We start from the raw sequence: 23,311 nt of genomic DNA on the forward strand, positions 1-23,311 counted from the left end.
TGTTAGAGTTACACATGACTGTGTTGTTCTATATGAAATATGTCTGTTAGAGTTACACATGACTGTGTTGTTCTATATGAAATATGTCTGTTAGAGTTACACATGACTGTGTTGTTCTATATGAAATATCTGTGTTAGAGTTACACATGACTGTGTTGTTCTATATGAAATATCTCTGTTAGAGTTACACATGACTGTGTTGTTCTATATGAAATATCTGTGTTAGAGTTACACATGACTGTGTTGTTCTATATGAAATATCTGTGTTAGAGTTACACATGACTGTGTTGTTCTATATGAAATATCTGTGTTAGAGTTACACATGACTGTGTTGTTCTATATGAAATATCTGTGTTAGAGTTACACATGACTGTGTTGTTCTATATGAAATATCTGTGTTAGAGTTACACATGACTGTGTTGTTCTATATGAAATATGTCTGTTAGAGTTACACATGACTGTGTTGTTCTATATGAAATATCTCTGTTAGAGTTACATATGACTGTGTTGTTCTATATGAAATATGTCTGTTAGAGTTACACATGACTGTGTTGTTCTATATGAAATATCTCTGTTAGAGTTACACATGACTGTGTTGTTCTATATGAAATATGTCTGTTAGAGTTACACATGACTGTGTTGTTCTATATGAAATATGTCTGTTAGAGTTACACATGACTGTGTTGTTCTATATGAAATATCTCTGTTAGAGTTACACATGACTGTGTTGTTCTATATGAAATATCTGTGTTAGAGTTACACATGACTGTGTTGTTCTATATGAAATATCTGTGTTAGAGTTACACATGACTGTGTTGTTCTATATGAAATATCTGTGTTAGAGTTACACATGACTGTGTTGTTCTATATGAAATATCTGTGTTAGAGTTACACATGACTGTGTTGTTCTATATGAAATATCTGTGTTAGAGTTACACATGACTGTGTTGTTCTATATGAAATATCTGTGTTAGAGTTACACATGACTGTGTTGTTCTATATGAAATATCTGTGTTAGAGTTACACATGACTGTGTTGTTCTATATGAAATATCTGTGTTAGAGTTACACATGACTGTGTTGTTCTATATGAAATATCTGTGTTAGAGTTACACATGACTGTGTTGTTCTATATGAAATATCTGTGTTAGAGTTACACATGACTGTGTTGTTCTATATGAAATATCTCTGTTAGAGTTACACATGACTGTGTTGTTCTATATGAAATATCTGTGTTAGAGTTACACATGACTGTGTTGTTCTATATGAAATATCTGTGTTAGAGTTACACATGACTGTGTTGTTCTATATGAAATATCTGTGTTAGAGTTACACATGACTGTGTTGTTCTATATGAAATATCTGTGTTAGAGTTACACATGACTGTGTTGTTCTATATGAAATATCTCTGTTAGAGTTACACATGACTGTGTTGTTCTATATGAAATATCTGTGTTAGAGTTACACATGACTGTGTTGTTCTATATGAAATATCTCTGTTAGAGTTACACATGACTGTGTTGTTCTATATGAAATATCTGTGTTAGAGTTACATGTGACTGTTGTTCTATATGAAATATCTCTGTTAGAGTTACACATGACTGTGTTGTTCTATATGAAATATCTGTGTTAGAGTTACACATGACTGTGTTGTTCTATATGAAATATCTCTGTTAGAGTTACACATGACTGTGTTGTTCTATATGAAATATCTCTGTTAGAGTTACACATGACTGTGTTGTTCTATATGAAATATCTCTGTTAGAGTTACACATGACTGTGTTGTTCTATATGAAATATGTCTGTTAGAGTTACACATGACTGTGTTGTTCTATATGAAATATGTCTGTTAGAGTTACACATGACTGTGTTGTTCTATATGAAATATGTCTGTTAGAGTTACACATGACTGTGTTGTTCTATATGAAATATCTGTGTTAGAGTTACACATGACTGTGTTGTTCTATATGAAATATCTCTGTTAGAGTTACACATGACTGTGTTGTTCTATATGAAATATCTCTGTTAGAGTTACACATGACTGTGTTGTTCTATATGAAATATCTCTGTTAGAGTTACACATGACTGTGTTGTTCTATATGAAATATCTCTGTTAGAGTTACACATGACTGTGTTGTTCTATATGAAATATCTCTGTTAGAGTTACACATGACTGTGTTGTTCTATATGAAATATGTCTGTTAGAGTTACACATGACTGTGTTGTTCTATATGAAATATGTCTGTTAGAGTTACACATGACTGTGTTGTTCTATATGAAATATGTCTGTTAGAGTTACACATGACTGTGTTGTTCTATATGAAATATGTCTGTTAGAGTTACACATGACTGTGTTGTTCTATATGAAATATGTCTGTTAGAGTTACACATGACTGTGTTGTTCTATATGAAATATCTGTGTTAGAGTTACACATGACTGTGTTGTTCTATATGAAATATCTCTGTTAGAGTTACACATGACTGTGTTGTTCTATATGAAATATCTCTGTTAGAGTTACACATGACTGTGTTGTTCTATATGAAATATCTCTGTTAGAGTTACACATGACTGTGTTGTTCTATATGAAATATCTCTGTTAGAGTTACACATGACTGTGTTGTTCTATATGAAATATCTCTGTTAGAGTTACACATGACTGTGTTGTTCTATATGAAATATGTCTGTTAGAGTTACACATGACTGTGTTGTTCTATATGAAATATCTCTGTTAGAGTTACATATGACTGTGTTGTTCTATATGAAATATGTCTGTTAGAGTTACATATGACTGTTGTTCTATATGAAATATCTCTGTTAGAGTTACACATGACTGTGTTGTTCTATATGAAATATGTCTGTTAGAGTTACACATGACTGTGTTGTTCTATATGAAATATCTCTGTTAGAGTTACACATGACTGTGTTGTTCTATATGAAATATCTCTGTTAGAGTTACACATGACTGTGTTGTTCTATATGAAATATCTCTGTTAGAGTTACACATGACTGTGTTGTTCTATATGAAATATGTCTGTTAGAGTTACACATGACTGTTGTTCTATATGAAATATCTCTGTTAGAGTTACACATGACTGTGTTGTTCTATATGAAATATCTCTGTTAGAGTTACACATGACTGTGTTGTTCTATATGAAATATGTCTGTTAGAGTTACACATGACTGTTGTTCTATAATGTTAGAGTTACATATGACTATGTTGTTGTTACATACACATTACAGCAGTGTTTCTCAAACTTTCAAATTTCAACTCTGATATTGTACAAATGGGACCAAATGGACCCGTTATGGTCCATTTGGTCAGAGTTACAGACTTGTATGGGTCAATTTAGACCCCCTAAAGGAACCCACAGAGTCCCTGGAATCCACTTTGAGAAACACTGCATTATAGGATGTATGTATATTTCCAGTGGTTCACAACCTGGGGTCCGGGGACCCCCAGGGGTCCCTGCTACATGGCTGTGGGGTATTCAGGGGTCCACAGCGAAAAGTAGCATATAATACAGCCAGCATCCCAATCATTTTCACCACTTTATCCATTCATAATGTTGGATATTCAAAAAAATAGCAGATCTACAAGCTTCTGATTTTGAACACCACTAAAGCCTACTACTGACCAATGCCGTTTGCCAAGCGAGCTTGAGTCAATTAAGTCAATTAAGCTTTAAAATCATGGCAGGTTTCTGAAACTGTTCACAGTTTTATGTCTATACAACCTATTCTCCATTTTCCATTCAGAATTAAAACATATTGATAATATATCCATTGATCGACATCTTTATAGTGTAATAGTCAAATAAACCAACATAGAGCCATATAAACTCCAAATGTGTTACTTTCATTTAAATATGAATCTCATAACTCCTATAAGTTAGGTCTAGCTTTAAAGTGTGTGACAGTCTGTTCTATAATAAAATATGTATTTATTTCATGTATAAACAGTCTATTCTATAATAAAACATGTTATTTCATAGACTTACCTTATAGTCTAAGGAGTGTCTCAGTCATATATATTTACAGTCACTCCGAGCAGCTGCAGCTTTTATACCGGCACTGTCTACCGTCCCATAGCCCAGGAGGGAGCTCCGCGCCGCTGATTGGCTGTCAGGCCGCAGACTGGGAGGTCCCATAGGCCGGAGGGGAGGGAAACCCCCTCCAGGGAGGGGAACCCCGCCCACCCATAGGTGACGTAGGGTCGCATAGTGTCCCTCCAACACACCACCACAACAACAACAACACACAGTGTGTGTGTGTGTGTGTGTGTGTGTGTGTGTGTGTGTGTGTGTGTGTGTGTGTGTGTGTGTGTGTCCTAAAAAAAAAACACTGTACACGCGCACGCGTGCGTGTGAGAGGTGGACAGACAGACTTAAACAAACAGCTACTAAAGAATGTGACTTACATTTTGTTCAAATACATTTTATACACATAATAAAGCTTTCTACTGGTGTCTGGGGTCACAGACACAGATTTATGGGTCCCGAGATTTAGTTTTCTGCTACTAAAAAGGCAGAAAAAAGTAGAAAAAAAGATATAGTGAAAATGGCTGATCTACAACCTCACAGCCTCAGTTACAGCGTGTTGCATCAGGACGCATGCATTGTCTAGTAAGCTTGTAGAGATCAGCTATTTTCACTATTAGTTTGGGTTCCGGGGAGACATCACATTTCACTTTCTCTTCTACTGTAAATAACTCTGGATGAACAGCGTATGATTTAAATGACTATACACTAAATTGTGTGTTACAACCACAGTGTGTTACTGTTGTACTGGGAGCTGACCGGTACAACCACAGTGTGTTACTGTTGTACTGGGAGCTGACCGGTACAACCACAGTGTGTTACCGTTGTACCGGGAGCTGACCGGACCGGTACAACCACAGTGTGTTACTGTTGTACCGGGAGCTGACCGGTACAACCACAGTGTGTTACTGTTGTACTGGGAGCTGACCGGTACAACCACAGTGTGTTACTGTTGTACTGGGAGCTGACCGGTACAACCACAGTGTGTTACTGTTGTACTGGGAGCTGACCGGTACAACCACAGTGTGTTACTGTTGTACTGGGAGCTGACCGGTACAACCACAGTGTGTTACTGTTGTACTGGCCAGTACAACCACAGTGTGTTACTGTTGTACTGGGAGCTGACCAGTACAACCACAGTGTGTTACTGTTGTACTGGGAGCTGACCGGTACAACCACAGTGTGTTACTGTTGTACTGGGAGCTGACCGGTTGTACTAAATTATATTGTGTCTAAATTATATAAGAAACCAAAAAACAACAGCGTTCCATCCACTCTTTTATGTCTTGGAGTGAACTTGTGATGTGACAATAAATAACGATGAAGTTAATAAATAAGAAGACAATTATTGAAGGTATTAAATCAGAACCTCAGCTCCTCAAAGTGTCACCAAACATGAGACTGAAGCATGATATGAGGACAGATTTAACTTGGTTGGATTGTGTGTTTATACTGACACCTACTGTCAACACAGTGAACTGCAACATGTTTATGGTTTACACAATGCTGTACCCACTCCATCCGTATAATGTTCCCCATTTTCAACTGTTTTTATTATGTTTTGAAACTTGCTTTGGCAATCTAAACGTATGTTTTTCTCATGCCAATACAACTCCTTTGAATTGAATTGGTTCTTAAACTTGAATGCCATATTTATACATCAGTGGTTGTCATTACATTTCAATGACCACTATAACTTGTACACTCTCAGAGTTACAGACCTTTACACACTTTGAGAACCCCTGTCCCAGAGGACAGAAATAAAGAAATAAAAGATACAATGTTGCACATTCTTCATTTATTTGGAAAAAAGTTTTTTCAAAACCGTGGAAATAAAAAATAAAATAAGACACATTGACCACGATGATGATGAATACGATGAAGATCACATCATGTTAAATAGCAAAGCGACATCAACCAATGGAACCTCATCAAATTATTATGGTTCTATAATGACCATATAAGGGCACACTGGAGCAACAATATTTATCACACAATAAAAGGCATAAAAAAACAAATCAATGACAGCTCATATAATATTCAACCATATGAGCCTGTTAGGTCAGGAAAGGCAGATCCCAACAGTTTGTCATGTGATCAGATTTGTGCAACGACACAGGAATGAGAAACCTTTAACTCGTAGGACAGGCATGGCTCGCCAAAAACAGCAGATCTACAAGCTCACAACGTGTTGTGTCGCGACACGTTGTGAGCTTGTAGATCTGCCACGCCGTCGTAAGACAAAGAAAGCATAAACGAGGCTTCGGTGTCTCGGAGTGTATACAGACTGAGACACACGTTTGTTTATATGTCAGATTTGAGTCATATTTAAAACCAAAACAAATGAAATGTGGTTCGAATCTGAGTAACAAAACAGAGAGCACTTTAGTAAATTTAGCCTCCATAGATTACAGACGTTCCTCTGGGAATGTCTGTGAAAACCACTCAGAATATACAACCTTCACGACTTGTATTGTTTTAGATAAGTTTAGTTTTTGGGCCTTTGAGTGTTTGAAGCGGAAACGTCATCTATAAACATTTGAAACATCATCTCACTGACTTCTAGAGTACCAGGTGATCTTGTGAGCTTGTAGATCTCCTAAGTTGTCCCAGAACAGACATTCGTGTTTTTGTGGAGCAAAAAGACCCTTTTAGTTTGAGTTTGAAGTGGTTGTTGTGGTCCACATGAAGCTGGCTTGGTTCTGCTCCTGGATCAGAGTGGTTCTGTCAATGTAACGATGCAGGGAATCTTTATGTAACTTCATTAACATTAATACTCTATGAATTATGATGTAATCTCATTAACATATGAATAATAACTGCATAAACATGAGCAGAGATGTAAAGTGCGTGATGATGACATTTTCATAGCGCTGTCATTTATTTCCTTCATCTGTATTTGTTCTTCATCACTTCTTTCTTTCTTTCTTTCTTTCTCTCTTTCTCTCTTTCTTTATTCCTTATCTTCCTTAGTGTTCCCTCCCCTCCCGCCATTATTGTTTTCGTACACGATGCCTTGTCGACTGCGGCTCGATTCTGTCCCAATCGGAACGTAACTCGGATGGGACGCAACTCTGTCATCTCCACCGAAAACAAGCGCTCCCCAAGCCATCGTGTACGGAAACAATAATGGAATAATGGCTCCCCTCCCCTCCTCCCTCCTAGGAGCCTGCTCCTGTCCCAGACCCTCCTCCCTCCTAGGAGCCTGCTCCTGTCCCAGACCCTCCTCCCTCCTAGGACCCAGCCTCTTGCTCCTGCCCCAGACCCTCCTCCCTCTAGGACCCAGCCTCTTGCTCCTGTCCCAGAGCCTCCTCCCTCCTAGGACCCAGCCTCTTGCTCCTGTCCCAGACCCTCCTCCCTCCTAGGACCCAGCCTCCTGTCCCAGACCCTCCTCCCTCCTAGGACCCAGCCTCCTGTCCCAGACCCTCCTCCCTCCTAGGAGCCAGCCTCTTGCTCCTGCCCCAGGGCCTCCAGTAACAGACCCATGGGAGTTCTCTTCAGGCCGATGCTCTCCAGCTTGTTCTCCAGCTTGTTCTTCAGGTTCCTCAGCCTCACAGAGGCATGGACCAGGACCACTGGAGGAGAGGGGAAACGTAGGGTTACAATCATAACAGACTTAGGGTTACAGGCTACAGATGTAGATTCTACAGCAGTGTTTCTCAACCACTGTGCCTGGGGACCTTTGGTGTGCCCCTGAGAAGGGTCAAGTGTGCCCCTTGAAACTGCTTGAAAGCCAGTATTGTATTTATCATTTTAAAAATGATTTAAACTAGTGAAAACAGCTGATCTACAAGCACACAACACCTCGCGGTGCGAGGCGTTGTGTGCTTGTAGATCTGCTGTTTTCACTACTGTTGTGCGACAGCCTTGTATGATGAAGCAGGGCTTTGCTTTGCGAAGAAACGTACACATTTGAAACTTGGAGATTCAAGGTTTCTTCCCGACGGTGACGATATTTACACCCCCCGTATTATGTTGCCCATGGATTCTTGGGACATGAAAAGTGTGCCCATGCAGAACAAAGGTTGAGAAACACTGCTCTACAAACTCATAATCCTGGGCCGTGTTTATAAACTGACCATCAGTGGTCTGAACATGGCTGCCATGACAAAGAGCAAAACCAAACAACTGGCTGCATGTTGCTGTGTTTCAGCCTGTCAGTGTGGAGGAGGAGGAGGTATAAACTGTCTAATCCTGTTACATGTGTTTCCCTGTAAATTAACAGTAATTTGTGAATTCAAATAAAGAACCAGGGAGATGCATTTCTGGGAAATAGCAAGCGTGGTTGCTGTGACGCGAGTCACGAGGGAATCTGCTGGGAAATTAATTCTGTCTTACCGTTTATACTTCTAAGTAACACGCCATAAGGGCAGGTAGCGACCGCAAAGTCACACAGAAACAACCGCTCATGTGTACGATTGTCGTGTCCAATCTTGCGTTGTAAAGAGCGTGTGATAGAACCAAAACATCCGGGTAGGTAACTGAATTCGACAGGCAAGCAACTGTGGTATAAGAGTGCACACAAGAGCAGTGCTAGCCAATCTTATTAGCGTGACACACTCACTGACTCAGGCTTTCATACTAACTGCGACCTTACAGTCACAATTATATATGGTGATGTCAAGTCTCAAGTGAAGCTTCACTGTTCTGTTGTGCAGCCGTTCAACCTCGGACCACACTAATTAAAATGTGTGTGTGTGCGTGTGCGTGTGTGTGTGTGTGCGTGTGCGCGTGCATCTTACTCAGTATAGGGAAGGCGATCCCGAACAGGAAGACGGCCACGCCCCCCAGCACGGACAGCAGCAGGTAGCTGGCCAATAGGACGAGCAGCAGGCAGAGCGTGGGATGGTTCCTACGGAAACGGCGAATGGGAGCCTGGTGCTCGGCGGACCACACCAACCCCAGGAAGAGGAGGACCACCACCGTCGCCCCGACAACCAACTGGAGCGGCTGGAAGTACCTGGAAACACACAGGGAAAAGAGCTGCTCGATTACAATACAAAGAGAATAGAATACGATAGGATACAATACCATTACAATACAAAGAGAATGCAAAGACGAGATGACGCGCGACCAGGCGCGGTGCGAACCTTCCGAACGGGGAGGTGCGAACGACGCAAAACCTTCGCTTCCCCCTGACATCACGTCCTGACAGCCAATCAGCGTTGATGTTGTCTAGATTTAACACTAAACAAGGCGCTAACTCGTTCTCCTGCTATACCATCAACATGTGGAACGCCCTTCCACAAGCCATAAAGGAGAGCAAATCCCTAGCCTCCTTCAAAATCGGTATGAAAAGTCATACCGATTCTGCTACTACCCGTGACTTGTAAATAGACTAAGCCCCCATGCTCCCCCCCACCTTTTTTTCTGCCATTGTATTTGATGTTATGCTTTTTCTGCTTTTGAAATTGATATTATCCTAGATAAATTACTCTGTTCTATCTGTCTGTCTTTCAATGTTATATGAGATACATATACAACCTGTTCTGTTGTACTGCTCTGCATGTTTCTTCACAATACTGTCCATAACAGAAACAAACTTTACAGTATCACCCATATTGCTTCCAAGATCATTGGACTTCCCATACCCACACTGTCTGATATGAACGATAAGGCCATTACACGCTTAGCACTCTCAATAACAAGTGACACTGACCATCCTCTGCATCGCCACTTTGACCTAATGCCACCTGGGCGAAGATACAGAACCTTGGCGTGGCAAAAAGTTCAGTTTAAAAGGAGTTTTGTCCCCTCAGCCATTGCTGCACTTAACAATCTGCTAAACAATCGCCCCCGTCACTAAGAGGGTCTTTTTCTGTGTACAGTGGGGTACTGATGACTTGTCTATGTGATATGTTGTGTTGTCTTTTTGGCTATGTGTTACATGTTGTTTCTTGTTTGAACAGACTGTGAAGACAAATTTCCCTTTGGGGACAATAAAGATTACTATTAGTATTACATAAAGTGTGGTTCCTGTGGAAATAAGCCTTGGCTTTCTAGGATCTCCTTTTAGTAGACCTTGTACCTTGTGATTTGTGCTGTCATGAAACTGTACTTTTTTCTAATGCAAACTTCTAATGAATTCTTCAATCAATCAAAAAAGAGGCACGGAAATGTTTTGGGTGTTTGGTTTTTGTGTACCATTTGTACACTGTCAGAGTTACAGACCTGTATGGGTCCATTTATACCCCCCTAAAGGAACCCACAGAGTCCCTGGAATCCACTTTGAGAAACACTGCTTTATTGTACATGATATCAAGTACACTCATTGTAACGGAGGTGATCCGAACCTCCCCACCCGGCTTCGAACCCGGGTCTCCCACGTGAAAGTCCAATATCTTAACCATTACTCCAAAGGGATATCCCTAAAAGGGCAAATACTAGACTTTTGAGGCTTCAGGCTGGGGCTGCGACTCTCTCCGCCACATCATGTCAGTGGTACAGTAGTTCTGCCAAACAGCACAGGGTTCAGATCATACTTATACTGTAGCTGATACAAGGACAAGCTGGCAAAATACCATGTCATGTCATATCATATCATAATTAACACATTATAAATCTTATTGGTTGGCTTAGAAGAAAAGGGTGTATTGTGTGATGTGGGAGAAAGAGGGAAAGTGGGGGGTTGGTGATGTTGATGGCAATGTTTAAACATTCATCATGATAATAAACACACTGGACTGAATAGAGCGAGAGAGAGAGAGAGAGAGCAACAGTAACCCTATGGGACTCACCCCACTATAAACATATAAACATATAGAGAGAGAGAGAGAGAGAGAGAGAGAGCAACAGTAAGTCTATGGGACTCACCCCACTATGAACAGAGAGAGAGAGCAACAGTAACCCTATGGGACTCAACCCACTATAAACATATATATATATATATATAGAGAGAGAGAGAGAGAGAGAGAGAGAGAGAGAGAGAGAGAGAGAGAGAGAGAGAGAGAGAACAGTAACCCTATGAGACTCACCCCACTATAAACAGAGAGAGAGAGCAACTCACCCCACTACTAGCATGAATCCCGCCACAGACACAAAGTAATTAGTCTGGTAATAGAGCAGGTTGTTGATGACCCTGTTGTTCCATCTGGTGACGTCACGGGGGTCCGGGGCGGCGAAGCGGGCCGAGCCCAGGAGGAAGTCCTCGGTGGTCCGCAGGGGAGGCGGCTGCACGTCCACCATCTTACCACACCATAACAAACTACACCTCCCAGCATGCCATGCGGCCGGCCGGGGAGGACACGTGGAGGGGGGCCTTGCCAGTGAGTGTAGTTCTCCTTAACGCTATGTCACTAATCATGCGCTGCGCCCGCAGCAAACACTGCTCACCTCTCTTCTGTAGTAAAAATATAAAATACTGTTTCACTGCTCACCAAAATAAAGAGTGTTTTATGGAGATGAAAGCCTACTTTCCTCAGTGGCAACACTCTGAGCCCCACCTCACCTCTAAAATACACTTTATGGACAGAAAAGAAAATATTTCACCGGAAGGTGAAAATCTGCTCAATGGACATTTCTATTAACCAGATCTGTAGAGGGCGCTGTGGAGTCGGTAAAATGTCAGGTGAAATATTTTCTTTTCTGCCATAAAGTGTATTTTAGAGGTGAGGTGGGGGCTCAGAGTGTTGCCACCAAGGAAAGTCAGCTTTCACCTCCATAAAGATGTCTTTGTTTTGGTGAGCAGCGACACTGTATTTGATATTTTTACTACAGAGCGGCGCGCTATCATTGGCTGATTGGTTGTCATGGTGCAGTGGTAGAACAGTCTGTGCAGAACTAGAATGTTCGGCAAATAATTTTAAAGATACATAAATAATTAACTAACAGAACGGAGCGACATAATTAAATATAACATAGCCTATGTAGTAAAAGTCACAGTGAGTTTAATAAACACCACAATGAAATAAGTAGGCCTACATTTATTTCACATTTTTGTTAATATTCTCCTTTTTTATTATTCATATATATTTATTTATTTAACTGTTTGCTTGTTTTAGGTTTTTAGTTTAGTTTTTGCTTTTAGTTACGTTTTTCGTCCATTCATTAATGTATTAATGTATTAATTATACCGTGCCGTTCATTATTAAATATTTGAACCAATGGGCGTCCACACTCCCCCGGCAACGGAGCTCCTCCGGCCAATCACAGCGCGATTTTCGTTCCGTTGCCTGCGTGTATCTATTCTGCATCTAGCATGAGGCAAGACCCCTCAAATCAGAGTGAACATTTGTAACTCAAATCTTTGCTTTTGGGGGTCCCTGGAAGTTTGTCTGGAACAAAACATTTTGAGATGGGGGTCCGCTGCCATATACATATCATTTTGGGGGTCCTTGACATGAAAAAGTTTGAGAACCACATGTGTTTTTCAGAAAACTGCTAGGTTTTAAAAGGCATTGTAAAATCAGCCTATATCAGTGGTTATAAGGACCCCCAAAGGACATGTATTTGGCCGCGGACCCCCATCTCAAAACATTGTGTTTCAGGGACCCCCAGAAGCAAAGATTTTAGTTAAAAATGTTATTTGAATGAATTTGTATCTTGCCTAAAGCTAGATGCAGAATAGACACACCTCCAGGCTATGGGAAGAAGGGATGTGGTCACAGGAAGTGTTTCCTCTCCTTCCCAACCATGGGGTCCGTAGGCGCTACCGCAGATTTACAAGCCCACAGCGCCTGGTCTCCGCGACGCGCGGTGGGCTTGTAGATCTGCGTTTAAACCTAAACGCTTTGGATGACAGCTCAGAGTGTCCACGTCAACACACCGCTACACGCACGCACACACACATACACTAGAGATGGGATTTATGGCTCCGTGAAATGAGCTGGATCTTCTCTGGGATCCGTTCCTTTCAAAGAGCCGTTCAAACGACTCGTTTTAGTTAGGAGATTTTGATTAGAATTACAAATCAATTCAACAACCCTATAGCCTTCGCGTTGCGACGCATTGTGAGCTTGTAGATCTGCTATTTTCAAATGATTTTTCCTCATTGGAAAACCTGTGAAACGGGATATTCTGTGTAATGAATAGGCTACGTTAATTGATTTGATTGATTGATTGATTGATTGATTGATTGATTGATTGATTGAAGAATTTATTGGCAGTTTGCAATAGAAAAAAGTACAGTTTCATGACAGTACAAATCACTGGTATACCTACAAGGTCAACCAAAAGGAGATCCTAGAAAGCAGAGGCTTATTTCCACACGAACCACACTTCAAGTATCTCATATAGACCTAACATTGAAAGACAGACGGATAGAACATAGTACTTTATCTAGGATAATATCAGTTTCAAAAGCAGAAAAAGCATAACATCAAATACAAAGGCAGAAAAAAGGGGTGGGGGAGCATGGGGGCTTAGTCTATTTACAAGTCTCTCAAGAACAGCCGAACTGAGCTCGAGTTAAAAGGGGAAAGAGCGACCGAGCGACCTTTCCCTTACGATGGCTCGCCAGATTGAAGTCACGGGTAGCAGCCGCCTGAAGGTGACTTTTCATACCAATTTTGAAGGAGGCAAGGGATTTGCTCTCCTTTAAGGCTTGTGGAAGGGCGTTCCACATGTTGATGGTGTAGCAGGAGAACGAGTTAGCCCCTTGTTTAGTGTTAAATCCACGTTGAACATGATCAGTACGTGGAGCTGCCTCTGGTGTTGTGGTCGTGAACATCCTTGACCTTTAAGAAGTAGTTTGTCAGGTACATGGGAATCTTGGAGGTGTAGTGTATCTTGTACACCAGGCCCATTGCAAGATGCTGTACGGATCCCATCGTTCATTTCAAAGAGCCGTTCAAAAGACTCGATTCGTTCGCGAACGTCCCACCTCTAACACACACACACACACACACACACACACACACACCGTCGCACGCACCGCCAGGCTGCTAGGATGGACTCCAGCTCAGTGGTGAGGACGTTTAAACAGCTTTTAAACAACATTATAAACATAACAGCCTTATTTAACCGTTAAAACACCAAGCTAAAGGACTACAAACACTTTGTTAAAGGACTACAGAACAGTCGCGCAGTTAGGATTGTAGAGGTTGTGTGACGTTGCAAAAAGCGACGTGTTGCATCGCTGCTGCAGTGTTGGTGGTTTGTTGGTTTGCAGAAGAATATTATAGATTTTTAATATCATTTTATTTTTGGATATAAAGCTGTACAGATGCTGTCTGTCTGTCTGTCTGTCTGTCTGTCTGTCTGTCTGTCTGGCTGTATGCGCTCTGGTTTGAGCTGATTGTGGACCATTAATGCTAATATTTATTTTAATTATTATTATTGTTGTTATTGTAATGGTTTAAAGGGATTGGTCGTGTTTGTAGAGTTAAAGTTGTTGAGTGGAGTTTATTGTTGTTTTTATTGTAAATGTGATTGACAGACTGACTGGGTCTACGTGTAGCTCTGTAGTGCCACGTCCACTGTGTGTGTGTGTGTGTGTGTGTGTGTGTGTGTGTGTGTGTGTGTGTGTGTGTGTGTGTGTGTGTGTGTTTGTGTCTCTCTCTCTATGTCTGTGCGTGTGTGTGTGTGTGTGTGTGTGTGTGTGTGTGTGTGTGTGTGTGTGTGTGTGTGTGTGTGTGTGTGTGTGATTCAACAGGTGTGTATTGGATCATTCAGTCTGTTGTATACTAGCTGTCAGAGAGAGATTCATCTTTATGGATAAAATAATGTCTTGGTTTAATCCTATACTGTATGTACTGTATACTGTATATAACTATACAACACACTACACAAGCTAGAACATCAATTAATTAAGCACCTTTAATGTCTGGTTGGCATTTTATTTTGAAGTATTGTATGTCTGGTTGGCATTTTATTTTGAAGCGCTGTGGGACAGCATTGTGAGCTTGTAGATCGATGTTTTCATCACCCAGTGATGATTGAGGTTGAATGTATCCAAAGTACAGTAGAATTTTAGACGTACACATTTTCCTTGACAACATTAATGCTTATTTCATGGTTAAAGACAGGGTGATTTTGTTCCTCCTTAAACATGATCATTCTTGCCATTATATGTCAAATCCACCGGCTTCATCGGGAATCGTGCGGAATCATTTTCTGTATAGAAAAGTTGTATAGTTTAATTGACATAAATTTATTGGTGAATTCATTTTCCCCATTGACTTATATATCCATATATATGGAGCTATATCCTAGTTATAATGTAGCTATAATATAGTCGACAAAACTTTTTTCACCATATTTTTCTTTGACGGAATTATCACCTGTCCTCTGTCTCACGTGATCCCTGTAAGATCATCATCATCATCATCATCACGGTCGTCATGGCAACGCAGGATGTTTATAGTCCCCGGCTGAAGTTCTGTGATTCACTCTGACTGTCAGTCAATACTAGTCAGTGCATAACAGAACTTTGACCTGGAACTAGTTCTACACCACGACCTCTGACCTGTTAACTAGTACTACTACCTTTAGCTTGTGCAAGGACACGCTGTGATTGGCCAATAGCTAAAACGCTCTCGCCCCTAAACATAATTACTTACGCGCTCTGCTGGTGCAGGTTTGGCTAGTGGGTCTGCATGTCGATGTCCTTCTGTGTTTAAGCCCCGTAGCCCAATCAGGGACCAGCATCTCTGGCAACATCATCATTAACAGCCAATGAGGGACCAGCATTCCTGGTGATGCCAGTGGTGAGCGCATCTCATTGCGCGCTCTGCTGGCACACGAGTACTTGTGCACGAGGCGCAAGTTGGCACCTGGACAGAGTGCAGTTCTAGTTCACTATTCCGTCCCTATCAAGGACGCAACTGGTAGAGATCGCGTGTACAGATTGGTGTGATGTTTGGACACAAGCTGTAGGAGTCATTTGGCCTCCTGGTGGCGCTATGACAGGCCAATGTGAAACATCATGCTGGGGCAGAGGTTCTGCTCAGGTGTCCAGGGAGGGTGGGATGTAGTGTGTGTGGCACAGTTTGACCTCGATCGGGCTAACCGTGGCTGTTCACAGACGGACTGATGGACGGACGGACTGACAGAAACATAGCCTGGGTGACTTTGATTGATTGATTGATTGATTGATTGAATATTTTATTGGACAAAAATAAAGAACAGTACAAGTACAGTCAAACAGGAACACCGCAAAAAAGCCTTTGCGGTCATAATTCTGTCAGGGGTCATTGGTATTACATTCATTGACATATTAAATAGCAACAAAAAACATTCAAATATCATCGCAAGTATAAAACACTATATGTACAGGGTAGGGGGAAGAAGGTGGGGGTAAGGTAAGAAGGAGAAGTGATAACTGGACAATCCTGGACAATAAAACATGATTATATCAACAGTTGTATATTATTATAGTTATTAACTCATTGAATGCCATTTCAAGATGGCCCCCAAGTACCAGACTGCCACTATCCTAGATTTCTAGTGCACGGATCAATTTTTAGTGCACGGATCGTGCACGCCCATGCACCATATATGCATCATATGTGTAGTACTTTTTAACAGCTTTCAAACAAAAAAATCCGCTTGGAAATCCGTTCAGGCATTCATGAGATAGAAGCCTTCAAAGTCAGACAAAACAAACACTGCCACCTTCCAAATTTCTAGTGCACGGATCAATTTTTAGTGCACGGATCGTGCACGCCCATGCCTAGATCATGCACCATATGTGTAGTACTTTTTAACAGCTTTCAAACAAAAAAATCCGCTTGGAAATCCGTTCAGGCATTCATGAGATACAAGCCTTCAAAGTCAGACAAAACAGCCATTTTTGACATTTTGAAAGATGTGTTTGTTATGGGGCTAAACATGCAATTTCGCAATTGCGATCATGCCTAATACATTTGAGGCATTTTTAGAAATTTTTTTATAAAAAAAAAATTTGAAATTTTTTTTTTTTTTTTTTTTTCAAAATGGCTTCCAACTCGGGAAACTCGGGCTGTGGCAGCCTGGGAGTACTGTAATAACTCGTGAAACTCGTGCCTTGGCAGTCAATGAGTTAATAATAATTATGATTATCATTGTAGGAACCATCTCTGTACACGGTGAAAGCTGTTCTCATCCTGGACAACGATGGAAACAGACTGCTGTCCAAGGTAACGTGTTATTAGTTATGGTTTGTCGCAATGACTTCAAAACCTTTAGTGTGTGTGTGTGTGTGTGTGTGTGTGTGTGTGTGTCTGTGCGTGTGTGTGCGTGTGTGTGTCTGTGTGTGTGTGTGTGTGTGTGTGTGTGTGTGTGTGTGTGTGTGTGTGTGTGTGTGTGTGTGTGTGTGTGTGTGTGTGTGTGTGTGTGTGTGTGTGTGTGTGTCAGGCTGTCATTCCCTGCTCTAACCAGCAGGGTGTGCTGTGTTGCAGTGTGTGTGTGTGTGTGTGTGTGTCAGGCTGTCATTCCCTGCTCTAACCAGCAGGGTGTGCTGTGTTGCAGTACTACGACCCTGACCTCTATCCCTCCATGAAGGAGCAGAAGAACTTTGAGAGAAACGTCTTCAACAAGACTCACAAAGCAGACAGTAAGACTCCTCCCACTCTCTAAGACTCCTCCCACTCTCTTCTAGACTCCTCCCACTCTCTAAGACTCCTCCCACTCTCCTCTAGACTCCTGCCACTCTCTAAGACTCCTCCCACTCTCCTCTGAGACCCCTCCCACTCTCTAAGACTCCTCCCACTCTCCTCTAAGACCCCTCCCACTCTCCTCTAAGACTCCTCCCACTCTCTCTAAGACTCCTCCCACTCTCTAAGACTCCTCCCACTCTCCTCTAAGACTCCTCCCACTCTCCTCTAAGACTCCTCCCACTCTCCTCTGAGACTCCTCCCACTTGATTGATTCATTGATTGATTGATTGGTTGATTGATTGATTGATTGAAGTATTTGTTAGTAGTTTGCATAGAAAAAGGTACAGTTTCATGACCAGTTACAAGTAGCAGCCGCCTGTAGGTGGTTTTTCAAAGCGGTTTTAAAGGAAGTAAGGGATTTACACTCCTTAAGGCCTTCAGTAGGGTGTTCCACATTTTAGTGGCATAGCAGGAGAACACATTTGACCCTTTGTTTGAGCTGAATCTGGGTTGAACATGATCTGTGGTGCTGCCTCTGGTGGTGGCTTGTGTGGGACAACCAAGACATGGATGTGTTTGTAATGACAACTAATAACACATTCATGAAAAAATAATGCTGGGACTTTAACTGATTAATTGCGATTAATTAATTACAGAAAATTAACGTGATTAAAAAAACGCATTTTAATCGCACTTAGTTTTTGCACCACAGAACCTTCAGTTTCGGGCATACCGATCATAGCGATGCACCAACCAAGAAGAGAAAACAAACGCAAAGCGAGAAGTAGCCGATCAGAGCGCTTTGCTTGGCCCAGTAGATGTGAAATTTAGATTTAAAAAACTCAAAAATGTGTTTTACTAGAAAAAGAAATGCTTCTCATGTCAAATATCGATGTGCGATTAAAATGTGATTAATTGCGATTAATTAATCACAGAGTCTGTAATTAATTAGATTAAAAATTGTAATCGCATCCCAGCCCTAGAAAAAAACAATCACTTTTGACCACAACAAATAGTGTAAAAGCGATAGGCTTATGAGCTCCACTCTATGCTATGAGAGCTGCTGGGTTCTGCTGGGAAAACTGGACAACAGGGGCATTTCTGCCTAACAGACCCCATGGACAGTCTTTTGGGATCAATATAAGACCTAACAGACCCCATGGACAGTCTTTATGGATCAATATAAGACCTAACAGACCCCATGGACAGTCTTTATGGATCAATATAAGACCTAACAGACCCCATGGACGTGGAGTGTTTTGGGATCAATATAAGTAGGAATCAAAATCATATTTAGTGCAGAGCTTTAAAATCTACGTCTCCTTGTGGTCCTGATGGTGTTTGTTTGTTTTCAGTCCAGTTTTGGATCAAACCACATCCTTTAATACAGTGGTTTCTAGGTGGTCCCTGAGGGGGTTCCAGGGGGTCCCCAGCTAAACGATGGAGAGTTGGTAACCAAATGGACCCTTTTAGATCCTTAACTCTTGAGTGTAAAATAAAACCAAATGGACCCTTACTGGTTCGACAACTGCCCCAGACTAGGAGCTCTGGGGCAGAAGTGGCTCAGGGGTAGAGAAACCGTCATTAGAACACGGAGGGTTCCCAGTTCGAATCTGGGCTCCCCCAGAGTTGGTGTCCAAGAGTCCTTGAGCAAGACTCTGAACCCCTAGTTGAAAAAACTATCGATATGGAGGTATCAACATGCGAGGTATACATACCGACAAAGAGGCTTGAAATGAGGTATTGGTGTTACAGGATGTTTGGGTAACCCAGGACGTTCATTGTAAGAGCGCTCGTTTTGTAGTTCACCACACACTAATCACCACCAGGTGGCGTACGACAGCCATTCACTCATACTCTATGCATTTACTAGTGAAGGCGCTGACGTCACTCGTTTGCGACTATATTTGCGACGTTGTTTACGTAGCCTAGCCTAGCCTAGCCTAGCCTAGCCTAGCCTAGCTTAGCCATTATCGTGCGCTTGCCCAGGCCTTACGGCCTGGGCAAATATTAATATAACGATTGCGTCCACCACGGCTTCGTAACTCGCGCGGCGCTCCGCCGGCCGCGCGGCCCTGGCCCGCTCTTCGCGGCCACTCGCGCCTACGGCGCTCGGGGGCGAAGAGCAGGACCAAGGACCGCTGGCCTTCGCGCCGCTTGGGGCTTCGTGGATACAGGGGGGCTTCGTAACTCGGTTGGGCTTCGTGTCTGGGGCTCCGCCAGGCTCCGCCTGGAACACGTTGCTGTGGGTGCCCCGGCGCCGCCCCGGCGCCGCCCCGGCGCCGCCCCGGCACCGCACGGCGAACGCTCCGCGTCTTGAACGTGCTGGTTCTCTATTAGACTATGACATAGGTGTATGTGTCAAATTAATTAACACACACACACACACACACACACACACACACACACACACACACTATGCATGCACGTAGCACATGCACAAAAGCAGTCCATCTGTAACCAGGTGTGGTTATTTCAATAAAACCATTGTTGGAAAATGAAAATAAGGCTTTTAATGTCTTTATTCGATGTGTAGTGTGCAGTCTGCATCCATGGATATGATATTCATTATCTGGATTAGGCAAGCAGTGGACCTAAAGTAGAAAAGCCACTCGTCGCACGGCTAATTCGGAGCCGGTGTGCATGAGGTCATAGAGAATCATTGTTTTCTTTTCAAAATATTATATTGTCCGTTTTATCCGTGCGGTTAAACGCGCCTGTGTGCAAAGGGCTTTAGTGTGAATGGGTGAATGTAATGCAGTCTATGTAAAGCACCTTGGATAAAAGCGCTGTATAAATTACTATTTAGGAAGTCTTTAGGTTTTAGTGTAATGAGCTGAGTTTCCATAAAGCCTCTTAATGCGCATTAAGAGTTTTGCGAATAAATCTTTTTATGGAAACACTTCAAAATTGGAATAAACTTTCATTATCCGCAAAAACTTTTATCCGCTTGGAGGAGGTGGATTTTGAGGCTTTATCGAATAAACTGAATGCGCATTTGTGAATGGAAACGGATCAGACAATAAATACGAATAAATGATGACGTTCTGGTCCATATCGTCCTCCTATAACACTTTCCCCCGCCGCTTAATTAACGTCCTTAAATTGTCACTTGTGACAAATGTGCAGATACCCTCTATACACTTAAACTTTATGTTGGTTTGTTTACTGTTGAGTGAGAAAACAATGTTTCACATTAAGTTAATCATCTGGGACCCCACTTCAACTCAACGTTTTACTGAGTCGAGTCAACTTGCAAAAATCACACGTTGTTAATGCCCTGGTATGTAAGCCATAACATCATAGTATCACTATTATCTCCTGTCAGTATGTAAGCCATAACATCATATAGTATCATTATTATCTCCTCTCAGTATGTAACAGCATATAGTATCACACTACAGCAGCCAGCAGCTCACACAGGTCTAGTGTATCACTCACTATTATACACATCACAGTAGAACAATGTCCACACCCTGGGGACATGTTTTAACGCTGCACACATCCTCACCGCCATAATGAATATTAAATAACGGATAAAAAACAAACTAAACTATGAACTCATCATCAAAAGGCTGTGAGTAAACAAAGGAGGATTAAATGACATCGTTAAGTTTAATTTCAATCAGTTTTCTGGAGTGAAAGGACTCTCGTCCAATGACGTCTGAGCCGTAAGGTGATAGGCTCACTGGAGGAATCCTCCTTTTTGTTAACTCTCCTCCTTTTACACCTCCTGCATTCCTGCTTTTCTCCCTCGCCCGGATTCCCTTTCTCCCATTTCCTCTCTCTCTCCTGTCCGTCTGTCTGTCTGTCGCTCTCTCTGTCGCTCTCTCCTGTCCGTCTGTCTGTCTGTCGCTCTCTCTGTCTCACTGGCGTGTATCAAAACAACATCCCGGTTCCAACAATGGAACAAGGGCGGAGCGCTTGTTTTTGGTGGAGATGACGGAGGCGCACCGGCGTTAGATTATAAACACAATCTGATCTAGCTATAACAACAATCATGACATAGGCTATTTATTACAATCACTAATTCACTATGAAGTGTCTTTAATTATAATTAAAGTAAAAAATAGTCAAATAACAAGGACAAATTGTTCTGCCCACAACCTTATCAAACCAAAATGCCTAAACTACTGTAAATGTAGGTCTATTATAACTATGATAATGGTTCTTGTAAGTCCCAACTATTAAGTAGAATACTTGACCTTATAAATATAGAATGTTTATAATGTGTTATGATTATTTCTTGTGTTATATGTTATGAAACATCGCATGTAGGCCTATTATATTACCTATAACCTTCTATACACCAGTGAGCTCTCGTCACCTCCGCGCGGTCCAGGCGAACACACCGGAGCGCTCCCTACCTCCGGTTCAGCCAATCACAAGCTTCCACTGCTGGAAGTGGGATGTTGTTTTGATACACGCATCTCACTGTTTCCCTCCCTCTCTCTCTCCTTACATGGTGTCTTTACATTTCTTATCTATTCTTCTCCTTCTCACGTTTTCCTCCTTTCCTTCTCATGTTCTCGTCTTTTATGCCCGCGGTCAAATACATATCATTCTGGGGGTCCTCGTCTGAGAACCACTGACATAGAAACATGTTTTTTCAGAAAACGGTTAAGGATTTAGACGTTTATAGAATCAGCCTTTATGGTCAAAGCTTCAAATCTACAATGTCTTCAACTGGCTGACTGTGTGGCTCACCATAGACAAGCTCACAGCGTGGCACTGTGTGTCTCACCATAGACAAGCTCACAGCGTGGCACTGTGTGTCTCACCATAGACAAGCTCACAGTGTGGCACTCGGTGCTGCGCTGCCAGCTTGTAGATCTGCTTTTTTTGTAATCGTGAAAGTCTTTGAAAATCTTTGAATTTATATTTTTCAAAGCAAACTTTTGTAACTGAAATCTCTGCTTCTGGGGGGGTCCCTGGAACAACATATTTTGAGATGGGGGGTCTGCAGCCAAATTCATGACATTTTGGGGGGTCCTTGACGTGAAAAAGTTTGAGACCCACTGATTTAGAAGAAGGATTTCGAAGACATTTATAGAATCGGGTCAAAAATATTCAAAGACTAGCATTTACATGTTTTAATAGTTAAAGCATAACATAATGGTTCAATATTATATATCGCTTTAATCCATGTGTGTATCTATTTAACCCTTCTCTCCACTTCTATCTCTCAGTTCAATAAAACAATAAAAACTAAGAATTAGTATAATTAAAATGATAGAAAGGTCACATTGCAACAACAACAAAAGAATGGCTTACAAAACCACAAAAACTCATAACATATACAGTATGTACAGTATGTAAGCAGGGATTTGAGTGATCATACTGCATCATCTGTCTGTGTCTCACTCTCTCTCTCTCTCTCTCTCTCTCTCTCTCTCTCTCTCTCTCTCTCTCTCTCTCTCTCTCTCTCTCTCTCTCTCTCCAGATGAGATAGCGTTCCTAGAAGGGATGACCATAGTGTATAAGAGCAGCATAGACCTGTTCTTCTATGTGGTTGGCAGTCCTCAGGAGAATGAGGTACACACACACACACACACACATGCACACGCACTTTATTCCTTCGATATCATTTAATTTTAAATATTTATTTATAAGACAGTTGACCTGTTGGCCAGTTGACCTGGCTGAGCAGTTGTAAACCCTCATGGCTACCTGCACACAGACCACGCCCACAGTCTGGTACAGCGCCACCCGGGGGTGACCAGTGGCGTTGCCTTCTTTCCTTTCCTTCACATTTCACTT

General features: G+C 41.8%; 2 protein-coding genes across 2 annotated transcripts in view; one reads left to right on the plus strand and one right to left on the minus strand.

The window, feature by feature from the left end:
* Positions 1–7,302: 7,302 nt before the first annotated feature.
* praf2 (PRA1 domain family, member 2) lies at positions 7,303–11,225 on the minus strand. The gene is made up of 3 exons (XM_080724294.1): positions 11,044–11,225; positions 8,780–8,997; positions 7,303–7,612 (listed from the first exon to the last, which is right to left on the minus strand). The coding sequence occupies exons 1-3, from the start codon at positions 11,220–11,222 to the stop codon at positions 7,473–7,475; spliced, it is 537 nt and encodes a 178-aa protein (XP_080580420.1). The 5' UTR covers positions 11,223–11,225; the 3' UTR covers positions 7,303–7,472.
* A 2,666-nt stretch (positions 11,226–13,891) lies between these two features.
* The window catches only part of LOC308284353 (coatomer subunit zeta-1-like), a 23,538-nt gene continuing 14,118 nt past the window's right edge, over positions 13,892–23,311 (plus strand). Inside the window, exons 1-4 of the mRNA XM_080724942.1 lie at positions 13,892–13,941; positions 17,024–17,092; positions 17,424–17,508; positions 22,995–23,086. Coding sequence (XP_080581068.1) covers positions 13,924–13,941; positions 17,024–17,092; positions 17,424–17,508; positions 22,995–23,086 — 264 coding nt within the window. The 5' untranslated portion in view covers positions 13,892–13,923. The remainder of the gene's footprint in view (positions 13,942–17,023; positions 17,093–17,423; positions 17,509–22,994; positions 23,087–23,311) is intronic.

Source organism: Nannobrachium achirus (assembly GCF_963921795.1).
Source record: "Nannobrachium achirus genome assembly, chromosome: 4".
NCBI classification, from domain to species: Eukaryota; Metazoa; Chordata; class Actinopteri; order Myctophiformes; family Myctophidae; genus Nannobrachium; species Nannobrachium achirus.

Excerpts from the sequence above, each read along its gene's own strand:
- praf2 (XM_080724294.1), bottom strand. The coding sequence starts at position 11,222 with ATGGTGGACGTGCAGCCGCCTCCCCTGCGGACCACCGAGGACTTCCTC. Across the intron at positions 8,998-11,043 it reads GGATTCATGCTAGTAGTGGG|GTACTTCCAGCCGCTCCAGT; the intron begins GTGAGTTGCTCT and ends GTGTGTTTCCAG. Across the intron at positions 7,613-8,779 it reads GATCGCCTTCCCTATACTGA|TGGTCCTGGTCCATGCCTCT; the intron begins GTAAGATGCACG and ends CCTCTCCTCCAG.